A 19,188-nucleotide genomic window follows, 5' to 3' on the forward strand; every position below is an offset into this window, starting at 1 on the left:
AATCAGGGTTACGTATTATCTTCACCCTCGATGAAGTTACCTTTATTCAGAATCTTGTTTTTTACATAGAAGCTGCCTACAAAGTTGCTGTAAGTAGTTATTTATATATAAATCACCTGAACACTGCTCAGATGTGGGTGGAAAATTATTCATTGATGGAGAAGGAAAATACGGATTTTTTCCATGATAAGATATCAGAACCTGTCAGTACTTTACATTGTGAACAGCATCTTTGGAGATGGTGGGAGGGATTTACTGCTGCCTGGGTGAGGTATACTTGTTCTATCATAATAATAGTTTTTCTTTATTGATAATTAATAATATTTCCTGATGTCTCATTAAAATCTTATGGGCCTTTCTAAAAAGAGCAAAGTGTTAACAAACTTTTCAGAAAATGACAAGTTGAAGGGGCACAAGGAGAAGCATGCACAGGGGGAAGGATAAAGGGCTTTGTGTGTTCTGTGAAGACAGTGATTCATGGCTGTAGACCTGATCCTGCTGGGGTATATTTTGATGTGCTACTCTTTAAACATGAGGAGGGGCTCTTTGGAGAACTTGAGCCTTTTTTTTTTTTCTTTTTTTCTTTCTTTTAAGGAAAATAAATTAATTTCATGCAGGGGTCTGGTTTTGTTGTGGGGTGAGGGGGGAAAACATTGTTTTTGTATATAATCATGCCAATGTTTTCTTGTTGATGTTGCAGGATTATGGAATTTGGGAACGTGGTGATAAGACAAACCAGGGCATCCCTGAACTGAATGCAAGCTCCGTAGGGATGGCCAAAGTGAGAATGTCTTCCTGACACCTCCTTCGTGGCTATTCTGTCATGCTGAAGGGCTCTGACAAACCTGATGGCTTCCTTTGCATAGTCTTCTTGGCTGCTGCGATAGTTAACTGATTGTATAAGAATTTTTGTTTGGGTGTGAGTGAGTATTTTTCAGTGTAAAATCCTTGTCATAATGGCTTTCATTAAAGGACCTCAGCACAGTTGTTCTGGGGATTGCAAGAAGGGTACTAGATTCATTGAGGCATGAATCTGATAGGTTCAGTGAGGTGCAGTCTCATAAAGTGGCCTCTGGTTTTCTGTCCCTCTTTCTTAATTCTCCAGCCCCAGTATTACATGTGATGTTTTCATGGTAAGATTAAGTCAGATGTAATTCTGGAAAACAGCAGAATATCAGTCTAAGAAATTATTAACGAGTAAATTAGAGAGAAAAATGAGTAAAGATGTACTTAAAAGAAAGTGGATATTTCTGGTTCTCCCATAGCACAAGGTCACAGAGATACTATGTGAAGCTCAGAAAGCCATAAATGTAAATGTGTAATTGACAACTGCCTTTTTACATGGTATCTGGGGGACCGACAGAAGCCAAATATCATTGAGGTCAAAGGTGTAGTTGCATTTCAGCAGGTTTTATTAGTTACCAAAATCTTGTGTGCCTGCAAGAGGGAGAAACTGCTGGTATTGGCCACAGTTCAGTCAAATAGCGATGGGGTAGTGTCTGTGGGGGAGGTTATTTCTTAGCTGTCCAGTAAGAATTTTTTTTCCGCTGAACAGCCTGATGCGGGTTGCTGCAGTCTCTGCATGACTTCTGTGTGCGTTGGTGTCAGGATGATCTGCAGGACTTGCTGCACAGCTTTGCTTCTCTGTGGCTCTAAGTTCAATAAAAGTGCTGTTCGGGGTGGGGACTGGGGAGGCATGCTGGAGGCCCTGCTGCAGAGAGTGAGGTAGATGCCGCTTTTTTTAATCTGCCTCAGGAATTCTCCCTCTTAACATTTCTCTCCCGTATCTGCTTTGTGTGGCTACCCGTGGCAACAGTACAGTACAGTGTATGACTTTGAGCGGATCTCAGTGCCTTTTCTGCACCATTAAGACTGCCCATGGTCCTGGCTATCAATTCCTCAGTGTGACTTTCTGCTGCTATCAGGAACATCTGCTGCTCTAGCGCTTGGCTAGAGAGAGAGGCTTTGTTGCAGAGCCAGTAAACCCACATTTGTGTTGGAAGAAGAAAAATACCCTTGCCTCTCTGCAGAGAGACAAGACAAGCTGCGCTGTGCAGTCTTCATTTATCAGAGATTGGCATTACCGTGAACCTGCAGGACAAAAATGGGCATGGAGCAACATTCAGTGCTCCTGCAACCCTGTGAATATGCATTGCAGAGGAAAGTTCTGCTAGCCTGACTCTGGCTGTCCGGTCCTTGCTCTCTTCCTGCCACATTCCCCGTGCGGTGCTGCACACCCCACTTCTGCAAAGCCAGATTTTGTAGCCTGGTAGGTTAAAGTAGGAGTGCCCAAACGGAGTCAGTGGTGGGGCTGCTAACGTCTTCACTAGGCAAATGCGTTATGGCCAAGAGGTATGAGATGTGGTGATTCACCTGTTGCCACAGAGCATGCTGTGCCTCGGTTGGCTGTGCAGAGAGCAGACGTCTCATTTCTCTTTCCCTCGGGAAGTGATAGTACAGAGAGATGGTGATGCTCTCTTCTCAGGGCAGAGGCCTCTGCTGATTCTGGGGCGCCTTGAACAAGCCTTCCTCTTTGAACAGCCCTTCAGGCAGGAGGAGTGAAAGGCCACTGAATGGGGGTTTATTTTGGAGTATAGGACTGGGGAAGCATTTATTACTAAGTACTTTAATATTTAGATATTATCTCGGTGGAAGCCCTGCTCCCCATTGTTTTGCATTGCCTTTAAATTGTAAGAAGGGTCGCCAGCACATCAGTCCTGTATCCTACTAGTGGAAAGACAGAAATACTTACTTTTTCTAAAATATTGCCAAGCTTCCCTTTAAAGATGGAAAAGTGTCTGTGGAGCAAACTTCTGTCTTATGTAATTTCCTTCAGAGGATAAGCACAGGTGCTAGGGTGTATACTTGGCTTAAAAGGTAATGGTTTTGGATTGTTGTTTGGTTTTTTTTTTAAAGGCTGCTTTGGAAGCAATTGATGAACTAGATCTTTTTGGAGCTCATGGAGGACACAAATCAGTGATTCATGTTCTTCCTGATGAAGTAGAACACTGTCAGGTAAAAACTAGTCTTCTGTTTCCTTTGCTAGGGGAAAATCCAAGACCCTCTCCCTTTTTTTTTTTTTTTTTAAATGAAATGTCGATTAACTGAACCGAGAACTTAATGTAATAAGGATGGCTTCATGCTATGCTGTTCACCCTGTTTCTAGTAGATCATGTGAAAGTGAGTGGTGTGAAGCATTCTCATTCTAACTCAGTTAAAAATAATTATGCAGAGTTCTCTGTCAGTTTGCAAATAGTATAGTCTATTCCATTTGCACTTGACATAGTCTTTTGAAGTAGGTAAATTGTTCTACATCCCTCTCTTCTGTTCCTGTTTTGCTCAGTCTATTCTATACTCCATGTTGCCAAGGGCTTCCACGTCAAAGGAGATAGATGCTGGCCTTCTCTCTATTATTTCTTACCCGGCTTTTGCAGTGGAGGATCTAAACCTTGTTAATGTGACCAAGAGTGAAATCATATCCAAATTGCAGGTAAGGATTTCCTTTATTTTTATTTTCCAGAGGGAAAGAAAAGCAGAACCTCCCTTTCTTAATGAAAATCCTAATTAAACCAAGGTTGCCAGGTTTGGTGCATCTGTGTGTGGAAGAGAGGGAGGAAAATCCCTAAGTGACACTTAAAACTCAACACATACTTTTATGCTGATGTTAGTCTGTGAGGAAGAACAGTATGTGAAGTTTTCTATAATTTTGTCTGTTTTTACAGGGCCGCTATGGCTGCTGTCGCTTTCTCCGAGATGGTTACAAGACACCCAGAGAGGTACTTCTGATATATATTTTCAATAGACATTAGGAAGAATTTTATCTCTTGTCTATAGACATTTTTTGTCTCATTTACATGAAGGGGTGAATTCTGTATCGCTGTTCAGACATCTTAGTGGATTTGGAGGTAATTGTTAAAGGAGAAGCTGCTGCCCAAGCACTCACACACCATTCGGGGAGTGGCACACACACCACCCGAGACTTTAACTGCTGGGACCAGAGTCCCTTGGCAGCGGGCAGCTCCACGGAGCCGATGGGTGCTCCTTTTCGACCCCTCGCTCACACATTCACTCACTCTTGGGCGCTTTCTCTCCCCTCTGGCTTGACCCTAGGTTTCCCGAAGCAGACTCTCCAATACGACGTACGCCAGACGAATTTATTGATTGGTACAGCAGTGAAAAACAGTTTGAGCTGGGTGCCTCTGGAGAGGGACCCCGAACAAAGAAATCTTTGGGCAATTATGGCCTTACAATTTAAGTTCCCCTCCCCTCACAAGACAGTTTGGACCAATAGTAATATTTGGGTCTGGGGTCTTCCCATTCTTCACTGGGTCCTTTCATTGTCTCTAGGCAGGCTGATTCTTCTCTTATCTCTAAGGTTGCAGCTTCTGCTGAGATTGTAGCTTCCTTATCTTTCTGGTTTGCACCAGTTTCGGGGGCCTTCCTTCATGTAGCTAAGTAAAAGTTCAGTATATGGTCAGCAAATCTGGGTGAAAGTTCACAGCTTGCAGCCTAAGGCTTCAACAAGCCTTGATACTAATGCTATGTATTGGATTATGTTTAGGCTAGAAAGTGACTGCTACAACAGTAATCCAGGCATCCACCCTAGAAATGACACATCTGAAGGAGGCTAAGGGTTTGAAAACCAATTATTGAGGACAGAACTTAATTCATAATTCTGTAAGAAATGAACCCTTAGATACGTTTATGGTGCCTAAGCAGAAGCAGTGTCTCCGAGGCATCCCACAATATCTTTGAACTGAGGCAGAGCCAAGATTATTTGCGACACCTAGATTCTGAGACTGAGAAGGGTTGATTTATCTAGGGAACGATTAAATGAGTTTGAGACTGAATGTGAAAAAGTAGTCAAGAGAAACTATTGGCCAGAAACAGGAAACTATTTCTGGTGGTTTTATTAGTTTCTTGGTTTTAATTACTTGCATAAATAGGCCGCCATTATGATTGGAATATGAGTGACTAATTTGGCACCGTGACTAAATGTGTATGATTGAATTTCTAGGATCCAAGCAGACTGCATTATGATCCTGCTGAGCTCAAGCTCTTTGAGAATATTGAATGTGAGTGGCCGGTATTCTGGACATACTTCCTAATTGATGGAGTATTTAATGAGGACAAAATTCAGGTAAGGAAAGAAGAAATTACTTTCAATGGAAATGCAAAGCCATTTACCTGCAGTATTTTGTAGCTTTGCTCCATGTTTATTTTGGGTATCGGTTGGATACCCCATCAGCAGGATGGGAGTAGTCTTCAGCTAATCCCACCTTCCTGGGGAGTTCGTGACATGGTAGAGGCTGTGGTGTTGTGTGCACTGGAGCCTCTACCAGGTTGAGTGGCTCTGTTAGCTGGTGTGGTCAAACTGGACTGAATGGGGTTAATAGGCCTGGTTCTGTCTGATTGCCAACCTTGATGCCCTTTTCCCAATTACTGCAGGATGAGACCAGCTTCTTTTTCCCCCAGTCTCTGTGGCTTGGCTGCTGAGAACAAGATTCATAGTACCTTCAGTCCTTTTGTACATTCGGGGAGATTTGGGATTGGATTATGAGGAGCTATTTAATTTTCACTAATTTCCTAAGTTAATTGATAATTCCCTGAGTTACTTTATGCCTTTACTGTGTCAAGCATCCAGTGGTCAGGGGAGCTAAACTGACTGTAGCTCTCCAAAGGTTATAGTGGCACCTGGAGAGTATTGGTGAATTAAAGAGCGACAAGTAGCCAGGACTAAATGTATTCATACCAAGACTTCTGTAGGTTGGTGGCTTGAAGGAATTAAAAAATACATGTGATTTAAAATTGCCTAGTATGCAGAGGGACAGGAGATTGCTAAACATAACCTCTTAATAAATAAAATGGCATCAGAAACAAAGCAGGGAATTTCAGACCAAAAAGCCCTCTTTTTGTACCAGGTGTTGTAAATCAAGTGAAATACTTACTGACACTAGAAATGTAAGTTGCTTTCCTGAACACAGTAAAAATAGTCCCGTGGAGAGAGAAATGGCATTGTTTCTCATGAAGGGGCAAAAATCCTAAAGTTTACTGAAACTTCAGTCATGTCAATAAAATACCACTTGACAAAGCAGTCTCTAGAATTTAGTTGGATTATCTGGGACGGTGTGTACCTGGTTGCCTTTATGGTGTGCAGATGGGCTGTGCTAGAGCATGGTCAGACTGGGCAATTGCTCCTGGTTCCAATGGCTTAAACATAGCTGAGTGAGTCACTGAGACACTCAGGTGAGTGTCTAGTCTTCCCCAATTACTGCTGCAGACAAGTGGGTACAATGGCAGCAATTGTTAGAAAAATAAGCACCCTGAGGACTCAAAAAGAGTGGAGAAGGACAGGATACTGAAAATATTGGTGTACCATAGTATGAACCTGTGGGTACCTTACCTTGCGTGTTCCACTGTACTCAGAAAGGAATAGCAGAAATAGCATTTCAGAGGCAGGTGCTGGTAGTGCTTGAAAACAACTTCCCTGTAAGTAAAAACTTGAAACGGTAGGTTAAGAAACAGAACAAAATAAGGGATCTGGTAAAAAGAATATTAAATGTTCTTTATTTTGTATTAGTCTGGTATTCCTGTTCATAATATGTTGTCTAACAACACAAGAACAAGAGGATTTTCTGTTCAGTTAACTTACATATTTTTAAATAGTTTAAATCTATTTTAAGTTTTCCTTGGGGCAAATTTTGAAGTAAATCAGTTAAGAGAAACTGATTTCCCAGTCCTGCAAAGCAGCATTCAGAAAATCATAGACAAATTTGCATGGTAGAAAGCTAACAATTTATACACCTCATATTAGCAGTCCTGACATACATGTCACTGCATTGTCATCTGTTGCAAATTTCATGTAGGATTTGTTCCAGTGACTTCCTGATACGAATATGTTAGTAGTTTTGTACCACAGTGGTGTGTTATAGATTAAAGATGTGTGTTCATGTTTCTGAGGCTGATAATATTGAGAGGCTGGAACAGTCTCTGAGAACTTGAACCCCGATCTTGCATCTGCAAGTCATGATTCCCCCCCCCTTTTTTTTTAAATGAACTTTCAGCAGAAAAGTACTGTTGGAAAGTACTGTAACTTTATTGTTTTGGTTTTGCTGACTGTAATGTGAATTCTCACTCTCTTTTAAAAATATTTCCAGGTACAGGAGTATAGAGAGGCTCTGGAAGGAATACTTATTAGAGGGAAGAACGGAATAGTGCTAATGCCTGAACTGTACGCAGTCCCTCCAGAAAAGGTAGTGTGAAAATGCAGCATCTGCTTCAGTATGCAAAGTACAGATATCAAGATGAATGTTGGTTTTATAGTTTTCCTGTAGCTGATAAATCTAAACCAGCAATAAAAAAAAGACTACTGCACATTATTTAAAAACTAAGAGACCTCTCACAGTTCCCACTGAGAAATGGTAAACTTTAGGTTTCCAAATAGTCACATTTTTTACTTGGGAATCTGGGTGCCTATGGAAATATTAGAGCAGGTCTAAAGTTTTAAATCCTCATAGCAAGACATATATTTTAGAATTGCTGATGCTCACTTAGGAACTGAAGCTCAAAGAAGAAATAAAGCATAGACTGTCCTGCCTGTCTAGTCTATTGATTGATTGTGCTCTTTCTTTTCCAGGGCTTGTATGTGAGAGAGAAACAGGTTTCAGATGGATTAGGGTTTGGGCTGGGTTTTTTGTTTGTTTTGTTTATTTTTTTGTCTTTTCCTCCCATCTTTGCTTTACTGTTTACCTGATTTTCCTATTGTGAAAGAGAAATTCAGATGAGCTTATGTGCTCTTCCATGCTATTTGCCTTTGTATCCCTCCCCGCCAACTTCTTCTCCCGCTCCAGACTTCTCAGCCCTCATTCACTAAGGGTGTGGAGCCTGCTGGGTTGGCCTGAGTTTGGGCAGGGAGTGTTGACAGCTGATGTCTTGCTTGCAGATCTGAGGTGGAAACTCTGAATTGCCTTCCTAGTGGGAACAAACATGTAAGAGTTCAGAGCCTTCTTGTGAATTCTGATGTGATGATGATCTGATGAACATGCCAAATAAGCAGGGTAGATTTTGCCTGTCATTTGTAAATTTTAAAATGGCTATGGTAAAGATGCTATCTAGGAGGGTTTTTCCCCTGACCTCAGTAGATCTGTATACTGCAAAACCAAGGCAGTTTTCTAAATTAATAAGAGTCTACTCTTAATTTTTCCATTGACCATTCTTGCTAACACAAGAAAGATGGAATAGCCTTCGTTTTTGGAAAGCACCTTTACTTCAAGAAGCTAGGCAGACTTCAGTGAAGTTCAAGTGTCATCTTGCAAGGGGTTGGAAAGCAGACACACAATTGCCTACAAGCTGCCCAGAGGGAAGGCAGCAAAGGCATGGTGAGAAGAAAGGGGAAGTGCTGACACCAAAGCTATAATTGCATGCAGAGTCCCCATTCAACCTCCAGCTCCAAAGGGTGGAGCGGTGTACAAAAATGAAGCATAGTTCTTGTCCCAGAAAACATGCAGCTTTAAAAGTAAAAGCAAGAGATCTGGATGTCAGTAATAATGGCAGGTTAGATGATAGACCATAGTTTTTCAAATACTTCCATGTTATTGATTGTTCTTCACAACTTTAAGGTAATTTTTCTTGCTTATGCATTTGTTTTCAGGTGGACGAGGAGTATGAAAATCCTCACTCAGTGGATCGTATCCCAGTGGGAAAATTGCCTCATCTTTGGGGCCAATCATTGTATGTCCTTGGCTGCCTATTAGCAGAGGTAATTGTTTCTTGTATAGTAGGTGAGCTTGTATTTCATTTTGTTTTGAGATGGCTTGGGCTTTAAGTACAGTTTGGTTGACTGGCAGGGACAATGTGTTTTCCAGTAGAAACATGTACCTGAACCATGGAAGAGTGACTCTGAGCTTTCAGGAGCTTTTTTTCTGGTGTGTATATATATAGAGATATGTAATTGTCTGTTTCTAATCATGCTGAATAAGTTGTCAGATGGACTGGATATACAGTTAGGCTAGAGGAGTATGCCCATGCTAACTTGACAGTCCCAGAGCTAGGATTTTGCACTGTTTCAGCTCTACTAGGCTATGCCTTACTCTGTGGCATAAGGTGCCTACAGAGTTGTCCCATATTAGCCACAGACTTGTTAAAAGGAACCATTGAATATCTCTGTGGAGCTGCCAAAAAATCACTGGCCTGGCAAAATTGCGTCAGTTGCTGCAACTCTAAAATAGGAAATCTGAACATGCAGATTGTGTCAGTCATAACCATTTTCTTGTTGTTCTGAAAAACATTGCACCCATTGTTTTTATTGAATGTACTACTTTGTGGACGGGGTAGATAAACCAGGCTTTAAGTCCTGCTGTCCTGATAAAATCTGAAAATTGGTTAAGATTTCTTCTAGATGTCATCAGAAGCCTTTTACTTAATTTTTTTTTTTTTCCTTTCTTTCTTCTTTCTCTTGCATTTATTCTAGGGATTTCTTGCTGTGGGTGAAATTGATCCCTTAAACAGGAGATTTTCCACTGGATTTAAACCTGATGTTGTGGTACAAGGTGAGGGAGTTTTTTGAACATTCTGAGTGAATTGGATCATGTGATGGCAAAGTCCGTATGTACAGGAGAGAAGACAGACATGTTTAAAAACAATGTGGATTTTTGCATGGGATGTGGATGCTTTGATGATACTGTGAGAAGGATACTGTGAACTGAAAGGGGTTGCTTGCCTAGCTGCCTTTTTCCAGGAGGGAAGATCAGGTTTAACAAACTTTTTTTAAAAATACTTGTTAAAATGTTAAGACCTGTCAGGAACTGGAGAGTGGCAAACTTAATCTTGTAGTGAAATGGAAAATCTTGTTGGATTCTAGCAAGAAAGAGCAGGACTGACAGGAGACAGGTCAGTTCAGTTAGGTTTCTGTGCAGCCCCTTTTTGGAAGAACCAGAGAGCAACGAGTGGGAAGGATCTCTGTACACAGAGGTGAGCTAGCCAGACTTACAGCTATCTTTTGGCTGCTGCAGGGAATGGCTTCTTTAGTCAATGCAGGAACAGCCAAAACCAGAAAATGAAGCAGAAGGCAAACACCAGCCGATCAGGGCTTAAAGGCTTTTCAAAGACCTGTACTGCTCTGTAAAAGCAACCATCTTGTTTATCAGGAGAAGCCTTCATCAATGATAGTGTGACCTGGGCAGGTGCTTGTTTACCCCCTGTTGGTGTCTTATGGGGGTTGCATTTTGTTATTCTGAAGTGCTTAATTTCTAGTGGAAATAGAAGTGCTTGCTTATTTTTAGCATTCTTTGGCAAGTATTTATAATGCAAAGAAGAATACTGAATTATTAGTCCCAAACCAATAAGTCAGCTAACATGGGCAAAACCTCAATCAGGACAAGGGGTGGGATCAAGGCCTGGATTGTAAATTCCTCTGATTTTTGGGCGGGTTTTTTTTTCCTACCTCTGCCACTTTATGGCCTCTGTAACACTTATGGCTATACAAGTAACAGCACCTGTTCCCTATTGACCCGGCTGTGTTATAGTGTGCTGTATTAAAACAACAAAGATTTTCAAGTCATGTTTCCCCTTGTTTTATGGGGGAAAAGCCCTGTTTGCTGAAAGAGACTGCATGATCCAAACTAGTGGTACTGAAAGAAATCAGAAGAAACTGATAAAGCCCCAAAGAGCCTAGTCTAACCTCGGAGCTGACCCTGCTTTGAGCAGGAGGTTGGAGTAGAGACCTCATGAGGACCCTTCCAACTTGAATTACCCTGTGATCCAAAGTGGACAAGAATGGCAAGACATGTTGAGAAGCAAAGAGCCGAAATCTGTCTGATGCCCTCTTGCAATCCCTTTTGATCTCACGGGCTCATGAATTAAGAAAGAAGTAAGGCCTTTGTGCCTTTTTAGTCAACTAAATGCAGTGGCTGAGAGGTGACGGTAGAAACGTTCAGGTAAAAAGAGTAGAACATTGGTTCTTACTAGTGTTTTTCTTTTCTGTTATGCAGTAACTATTTTGGCAGAATCTAATAAAATTAAGAATCTCTTGCAAGACCACGGAATCAATGTTCAGAGCATTGCTGATATCCATCCGCTCAGAGTGCAGCCAGCTCGCATCCTGAGTAATCTCTACACCATGCTGGGTAGGTATTTGAACATGGAAGCCTCTCTCTACTGCTGTGCAAGGTATTTTTTAAGGGTGGTGTTTTGGTTTTTGCTTTTCTTGCACTTTTCTTCACACTGTCTCAATTTCTTTGATTTAATTTATTTTATTTAGATCAATATCTTTGATTTTAAAAAAATGCATTTGTGCAAAGAAGCTTGACAAAATTAGAACTTCTATCTTAAATAAGGGACTGCACCGGGGGGTGTGTGCTGGTGGTGGTGGTGGAAATTGCCTCATTAGAAAAGGTGGCCAAAATACGAGTTTCCCTGTGCCCTTGTAGTTAGGCAAGAACTGTCTCTTTTTTCATCCTGCAGGAACTACTTCAAAAGAGAAACTGGCTTTAGAAAAAATGCCTGGAAAAACTCAGAAAAAAATCAAATGTTTTTCCTTTCAGAAGTTAGAGTACTTCTGTTTTAAGTCTGGAAACTGAGTAGTGTGGTTGCCATTCTACCAGCAGGCAGCCTGGGAAGTTTTCTGCTCCAAATCAGGGAAGCCGTGCTGCTATTGGAGCATCTTTGGGCTGTCAGGTTCTTGCTAACATTCCTTCCAACCCTGAGCTGAGTTGAGCTGCTGAAGCTCTCTGTCTCTGTTGCAAACTCAGAAGCCTTTAGGGCTTGTCTAAACACAGGACCTTAAATACAGTTCCTCAGCCATGGCCCTAGAGGCCTGTTTTTCCCAGAGCCTGCAGTTGGATTAAATAAATGCCCCCAAACTCCCATTGGTTCTAGTTAAGTTGAAAATCTTTTGATAACTGTCTCTTTTGATAATCCTTGCTGGAATGAATGGGGTCTTGGTGGAAAATTTGTTACATGTATTCCTAATTGAACTTAGTTTTACTACTTCAAGTGTGCCAGCAACTCGACTGAAAATTGTGGATGTTATTACAAAATAAAATTGAGGTGGCGTAAATCAGCACTGGTAGATTCCTTTGCAGCGTGGACAAGGGGAGCTGCATCGTGCTTCTCTCTCAGTCTGGAGCATGTTCCCATGGCAATTTGGCTACAGATAATTCTGAGGGAGAGTATGAGGCTGTTCACGGGGTGGGTTTTGGGGTGGTTTTGTTGAGGTTTTTTTGTTTTAACAGGAGGTTTTTTGGTAGCATCTGAAGTAATGGGACCTTCAAGTAAGTCTTAGAAAGTGTGCCCTTTACATGGAGAAGGGAAATTGCATGTGCTGCTTTTGGGAAAGAATTTGTTCTTTATCACAAAGAACTTTTAACAAATGAAACATTTGCAGGGCTTTGCTGAAGCTTACATTTATTTCATAATAGTTCATAGTAGCTTTCTTTCACTAGTGGGGGTGAGTAGGATGATTTGACACGTTGGTGTATTGTTTTTAACAGTGACTTCTTTGGGACTGTTCACAGTGGTATTTTTTCAGGCACATGGTTGTTTGGCTCATATTCCTTGTCAGACAGATTCAAGTCAGCTCCTGGCTGCGGGAGGAAAGGGTGCAGTGTGGATCATTCGCTAATAAGCTCTACTGAGAAAAGTGGGGCTTATTAGCCTGATGGATGAAAACCTTTGTATTTGGATGTACTTTGTATTTGGGTTTAGCCTTCTGTGGGCAAGAATTTTTAAGGTTCTACAGTGAAAGCAGTGCAATTTCTGTTGGATGTTGATAGCCTTGTTTTTGAAAGGTCCTTTCCTTGGTGGGGAAGCTTTGAGTGCTGAGCAATGACTATAATTAAAAGACCCAATCCCATGGTCAGTGAAGCCAAAATTTTTATATTTTAATCAGGCCTTTGAAGAACTACTATGAAGAGCTAGCTATTTTATTGGTGGTTGCTGCAAAACACGCCAGTCAGTAGCATCTCACTCTGTTACCTGTCTTCTGCCTTGCTGATATGAATGAAGTAGATCTCCTTGTCTAAAATGGTTATTGTGGAAAAACACACAGGAAATGTTAGGTGAGACTTTTTTTTCTTTCTCTTTTCCTTACAGGCCGGAACAAGAACATGAAATTAAGTGGACGGCCACACCGACACATTGGAGTGTTAGGCACCTCCAAGCTGTACATGATAAGAAATCAAATATTTGCTTTTACCCCTCAGGTGAGCATGTAAAGCTGACAGGGAAATCACTGCTTGCTTAATGGCTAATCATTGGTGAAGTGCTTTGCTTTTACATGCTGTCACACTACTTTAGGTAGAGCAGGGCTGATAAAGCACATGTGCTTTGCTTTGTGGGTTTTTTAAGGGCATTGGATGATCAGCATGGTAGAAGTGCTGATAAACCTCTCTTCTGTCATACAGAGTCTGGCTTCTTTGGCTTCTGGCTTAGGAGAACACAGCAAATCAATAGTACAAAGTTGTTAACTGATCTCTGCCCAAACCAACATTCTAGCTAATGAAATAGTTTTTCTCCAGAAATAGGTCACTTAATATGTCTTTCTACTGATTGCTTTGATGGAAAATTTAGTTTTGCATAAGCGTGCCAAGTACTATAACCCCCAAGAGACTAAGATGTATCTTTTCATTACGTGGTTGAAAGGGTCAATAGTGCTGAGAAAGGGATGTTCTGTCTTTGTTTTCTGTTTAGTGCCTTTTTCAATGTAGGTGGAAGTTTGGATTCTCCCAGAATTAATGGCTGTTATTTATGCATTTAATGAAATATGGCACACTCCTGTAGACTTATTCTAGCAGCTGGTACTAGAAGGCCAAGGGACCACCTGCTCCAAACGTGTACAACTGGAGCAGGATAAAGAATGCTCACACCCTCCCAAATAGATGTTTGACTAATGTAGTCTTTAAATTCCAGTGGAAGACATTCGGCGGCCTCCATAGATCGCTTCTGCAGTGCTTCATGATGTCCAAACAACATCAGATTTACTGCAAATAATGTGGCTCCCTTCCCTTTCTACCCCATGTCAATTGATCACAAGCAGCTTTGTAACAGGTTGTTTGTTTGTTGTGTTGTTCCCCCACACCAATTTTTGCTTTTGCAAATTAGGGAAAAATTCCTTAGAGTCAAGATTTTTTTCAAAATATCTCTTCATCCACATTTTACTATGTAAGTAGGACCCAATATTCCAGCCAAAATCTTGCCATGTATCAGGTATGGACATACTTATTGATATATTCCAAAATGGCATTTATCTTTGCATCAGCAACATATTGACAGTTCCTGCTTATTCCGTGTTTGACTAAAACCTCCATAACATTTTCCATTGTACTTTGTAGCCAGACATTTCCCCCTGACTTTTTTGGGGGGGGTGGAATTAATGTTTAATTTCACCTTCCTAAGGTTAGCAGTTAACTCACCTGTGTTGATCTTGAGTAATGTCCACAAATTTTGTGGTTTTGTAGTTTGTATTTCATCCTGTTCTGTAATGAAAACATTGATTAGGTGTGGGGCAAAGGCTGACCCATTTAGATACCCTCTCATTCTGGAAAAAATGGTTAATAGCTACCTTTTGAGAACAATTTTTCAAGCAGTTCTGCCTCCACAGATGTTTTTTCTTCAGCTCACTAGTGTGAAAATTTCCAAAAATTGAGAGATGTCAGCCACTTTCTTGTACATCTAGTTGTAGAAACATCTTGTTTCATCTAGTAGAAACATCTTGTTTCATCTAGTTGCTCCCAAAGAATAAAATTGGACTGGTTTGCCGGGATTGGTTTTTGTTTGGCCATCTTGCTTTAGCATTTTGTAATTATCTTGGCAGTCTCAAATGGGCTTTGTTTTCCTGTGCTTTCAGGCACTGAAATTGGCTTGACTGGTCTATGTTATCCTGGCTCTTCCTTTTTAAAGATGGGCAGTGTGTTTGCTTCTCTCTGAATTTCTGGGACATGTTCTTCCTGAATTATCAACACTAATTGCACGTGGCTCAGGGATTGTTTTGGCTAGTTCCTTAAGTTCTATGAAGTAACTTCTCTGGACTTTGCCAGCTTGAATTTACGTGCTCTTTAACCTTTTCTTATCATACTCGGGCTGGACTCCTATTAATTTGTTAAAAGTAGTATTACAGGTCATAATTCACTACTTCTGTCAGTAAAAACAGCATCGAATGCTTCAGCTTGTCTGTATCCTCTCTTCCTACCTCCTTTCTTTCTTTATTAACAGACCTACAGTTTCTGTATTTTCCTATTACTTCTGATGCGTTTACAGGATGTTTTCTCCTTGACCATTATGTGTCTTACTAATTGATGTTTATTTTACGTCCCAACCTCCTTTATCCACCCCTTCCCAAGGCTTATGTGCTTCCTTAACTTTTGTTGTGGTTGCTTTGACATACTTTCCATTGTTTGTCCAGCTTTTTTGGTTTCCAACTTGTGAAGTAGCCGTAATAGTCTCTTACTGTGGTTCTTGGCTTTCCTCTGTAGTGGGAACAGCACACTTTACCATTGCACATTTAATGCACCTTTTTTCCACAGTAACTGCCAGCTTTTCTGTATTCTGCTTGACTTTCAGATTGTTCCCAAGAGACATACAGTTACTAGTCCCCAGTCCCCAGCATGCACTTAAGCCTATTTATTGTTTTTGTTGCTATTGTTAGCTTTTTCTTTCCACATTTAGAGTACTTCCATCTTCTAGATCATAGGTTACTGTAATGCATCATTGGGAACATTCTACTTCATGGGTGTGATTGTCCACTTCTTATTTGTATGGCTTACTACTTTCACAGTCAGCCTACAAGTGTAAGAAAATGGACTCTGCACAAGCATGGATTTCTTTCTCACAGTTGCAGGCCTTGTTAGGTTAATTTATGCAGTCTGTATTGTGGTCAAGAATAGCTCATATGGCTTTTGTGATAGATTTAAGGGAGGAAATGGAAAAAAACGAGAGCACTGACAACTGCTCATATGCCATATTTCTCTGTTCTCTAGTTTACTGACCAGCATCACTTCTATCTGGCTCTAGACAATCAGATGATTGTGGAGATGCTCAAGACAGAGCTGGCTTACCTCACTTCTTGCTGGAGGATGACAGGGAGACCAACCCTGACGTTTCCCATCACACACACAATGCTTGGTAAACTTAATTTTCTCTGTTTCAAGCAGAGTAGATTACTGCAGGAGAGTAGGATGGAAGTTGGTTTGAGAGGAGACAGGTGGCATGACTATTTCAATATATGAGTTTTAACATCAAAAGTACAGTTTAACTTTCTCATGTGTATGCTGATTTGGATGACATGGTAATATTTCATTTTGGTTTTACTCCCCCTTTGTATCCTTGCAGCTCCCCATCATCTCCATACTATTTCTGTCCAAAGAAATGTGATAGAAATCCCTTTGGAACTTGTCTCGGGGTTGTTTTTAGTTTTTTGTTTGCTTGCTTGTTTGGGGTTTTTTGAATAAGCTAGTATTGATAGCAGTTGTGGGTTCTGTTTTAAATTTGTCTGATTTACTTTGTAGAGAACACCCAGTAATCCACTTTATTTGGACATGATAATTTAAGAATGTGTTGGTAAGCTTCAACTCTTCCGTTATTCTTTTTTAGTTGATGATGGTACAGACATTCATCCAGCAGTTCTTGCCTCCATAAGAAAATTAGAGGATGGTTATTTTGGAGGTGCAAGGTAATGTCAGAACCCCCAAATGATTATCTTTCTGATTTTTTTAATTAAATCGTATACAAACCTCAGTTTTGAACTTGTGGTAGTGCACAGACCTTGTGCTAGAACTCTGCAGAGAGAGAAGTTTCAGCTTTAGTTATTATGTGGCAATCAGATGGTAGCTGGACCTCAGATGCAATGGAAAAGATCTATCTCCCAAAACGTGTACCATCTCTGACTGCCGTTAATGGATAAGGAAAAACAAATGTCAAACGTTTGGAAATACAAAAACTTGGTCTTGGCTAGGCTTCTGTTTTTAAGACATTATTATCTTTCACAGTTATTGGACATGTTTTAAACATGAACTACATGCAGTACTTGCAAGCTTATGTGTTCCATTCATCTACATACAAAAGCAATTTAATATGATGCCACAGGACCTCCCTACTCTCTTTCTGCTTGCCCTCTCTCAATCAGTATCTTCCTCTGACAATCAGATACGCTTTCTCTTTTTTAGCAGCACTGCAGTTCTGTGAAAAGATACTGCTGTTCATGGGAACTTCTCAGCCCCAGTTTCTCATGCATTATCCTTGGAGTTTAGGTCTTTGTTCAGGGTCTCTCTTGATATAAACATACAGCACGCTGCATAATTAGACTTTGAGTTAGGCCTGTAGGTGTTACCATAACACAGTTAAATTCAATTAGTAGCTACAGCAGTAAGTACCTAGCTGGATCTGCAACTATTGTTTTGCATTTTTTTTCTCAGTATCAGTGTCTGCTGCTTTGCAGTTACCAAAGGTGGATTTAACAGTAGGTCTCATAAATTTTGGAGGAGTTGTTGAAAGCTCAGTGATCATTAATCAGTATCAAAATGGTGGATGTTAATGCTCTTTGGCATGTGTTCCTGTTTGCAGGGTGAAGATAGGCAAGCTATCAGAATTTCTTACCACCTCTTTTCATACGTATCTGAGCTTCCTGGATCCAGACTGTGACGTAAAACTGTTTGATGACCCTAATGAAGGCCGTAATAGTCCTGACAGTGAATATGGAGGCTATCCAGCAGATTTCTGTGAAAAAGGTAGTGTTTTTTCATTTCAAATTTTTTTTCTGTCAAGTTCTATCAGCAATGCCTGGGTTTACCTACAATGCAGAGTCTATTTTGTGCACAGCTGACAGTCATTCAGGTTTCTCATGCATCAGTCTGAGGACAGTGCCTGCATGACTTAATTTGGAGAAGGAATTTGTATATATTCTTCCTACGTTCATAGTAGGGCGTTGACCAGTAACTGCTGCAGTAAAGCTGAGACTGAAGAATCGGCAGATGGGGGGCGGGGGGGTGTGTGGAAGAGGCTAGAGGGAGGAAGAGACTGTGAGGAGTCATAGACAAGAGCTTGTGTGGAAGAGATGATAGAATCATAGAATCATTTAGGTTGGAAAAGACCTTTAAGATGATCGAGTCCAACCATGATCTGTGGACTACCAGCAAGATAAAAACCCTTTTGCTTCCTTTCAAAGGGAAAAACAACTTCTTAATGTAAGTGTTTTCAAAGTGTCAAAAACAGATTAATTTTTTTTTCTTTCCAATTTGTTCAGCTTAAAATCTCTTGCTTATGATATTCTTGCATTTTTGTGCGCCCTTCTATATAAGCAAGAAGAGAGTGGTTTGTCTGAAAAAGAAAGCACTGATAAATTATGCTTTTACCTTTAATAAACCTTTTATGTATGTCACACTAGAAAGCCAGGATGAGCTGGATCAGTATATAAATGATGTCCTGCAGAGTACAGCACTGAAGTCATACCTGCCTCCAACTTCAAAGACTGCGAATCAACCACCTGTGTTCAGTGCAAACCATTCCACAAAAGAGATACTGTCAATAATGGCCAAGACAAAGGGGTTGGAGGTTCCAGGTATTTCTCCCTATTATTTATTTAGTGATAATAATAGAAAACCTGTTTTGGGTGCTACAAGGGGTAAGTTCAAGTATTTCAAAATTCTGCCATTTAAAAAGAACTAGTGGCAGAAGTATGTTGTAGTTACCAAGAAATAAGAACGACTCTGAAGCTGTTACTGTTGTATTCCCACAGTATCCCATGTCTTGGTGTATACATAAATAACCTGATACGACATTTAATCAAAGTTAATGTTACGGAAACTGCTACAGCTTCTCAGTTGGATAGAATTTTAGAACCTGAGTCAGTGAATTCTTTTTTTTTTTTGTCTTTGTTTATACAAAGGCAGACAAAATGTACTTTCTTGTTTTAATGAAGTTGTAGTGAAATGAAATGTTTCAATGCCAGAAAAACATAAATATGCGCATGTAGTTTCTAAATTTGTAAGAACAAATGGAGTAGAGAGGGAGGACAGTATTCCTAATTATGCTACGTTTCTATTAGACTGATTGGAGGATTTACACCAAAATAATGCTTTGACTGAATTTGTAAATAGATTCCAACATATGCATTGTTTGATATGTAGGTATGTAGTATTTAGTGTCCTGGTTAAGGGAAGGCTTCCCTTCACTTCAGTGTAAATTAATAACTTCCAAGCT

General features: G+C 40.5%; 1 protein-coding gene across 4 annotated transcripts in view; it reads left to right on the plus strand.

The window, feature by feature from the left end:
* The window catches only part of PHKA2 (phosphorylase kinase regulatory subunit alpha 2), a 47,611-nt gene that overhangs the window by 8,139 nt on the left and 20,284 nt on the right, over positions 1-19,188 (plus strand). For all 4 annotated transcript variants that reach the window (XM_075521571.1, XM_075521588.1, XM_075521596.1 and 1 more), the window contains exons 5-19: positions 7-89; positions 701-781; positions 2,917-3,015; positions 3,344-3,490; positions 3,723-3,776; positions 5,018-5,140; positions 7,158-7,253; positions 8,651-8,758; positions 9,470-9,548; positions 10,989-11,123; positions 13,090-13,199; positions 15,972-16,116; positions 16,585-16,663; positions 17,554-17,717; positions 18,374-18,547. In XM_075521571.1, the coding sequence (XP_075377686.1) occupies positions 7-89; positions 701-781; positions 2,917-3,015; positions 3,344-3,490; positions 3,723-3,776; positions 5,018-5,140; positions 7,158-7,253; positions 8,651-8,758; positions 9,470-9,548; positions 10,989-11,123; positions 13,090-13,199; positions 15,972-16,116; positions 16,585-16,663; positions 17,554-17,717; positions 18,374-18,547 (1,677 nt within the window). The remainder of the gene's footprint in view (positions 1-6; positions 90-700; positions 782-2,916; positions 3,016-3,343; positions 3,491-3,722; positions 3,777-5,017; positions 5,141-7,157; positions 7,254-8,650; positions 8,759-9,469; positions 9,549-10,988; positions 11,124-13,089; positions 13,200-15,971; positions 16,117-16,584; positions 16,664-17,553; positions 17,718-18,373; positions 18,548-19,188) is intronic.

Source organism: Mycteria americana, chromosome 1 (genome assembly GCF_035582795.1).
Source record: "Mycteria americana isolate JAX WOST 10 ecotype Jacksonville Zoo and Gardens chromosome 1, USCA_MyAme_1.0, whole genome shotgun sequence".
In the NCBI taxonomy this organism is placed as follows: domain Eukaryota; kingdom Metazoa; phylum Chordata; class Aves; order Ciconiiformes; family Ciconiidae; genus Mycteria; species Mycteria americana.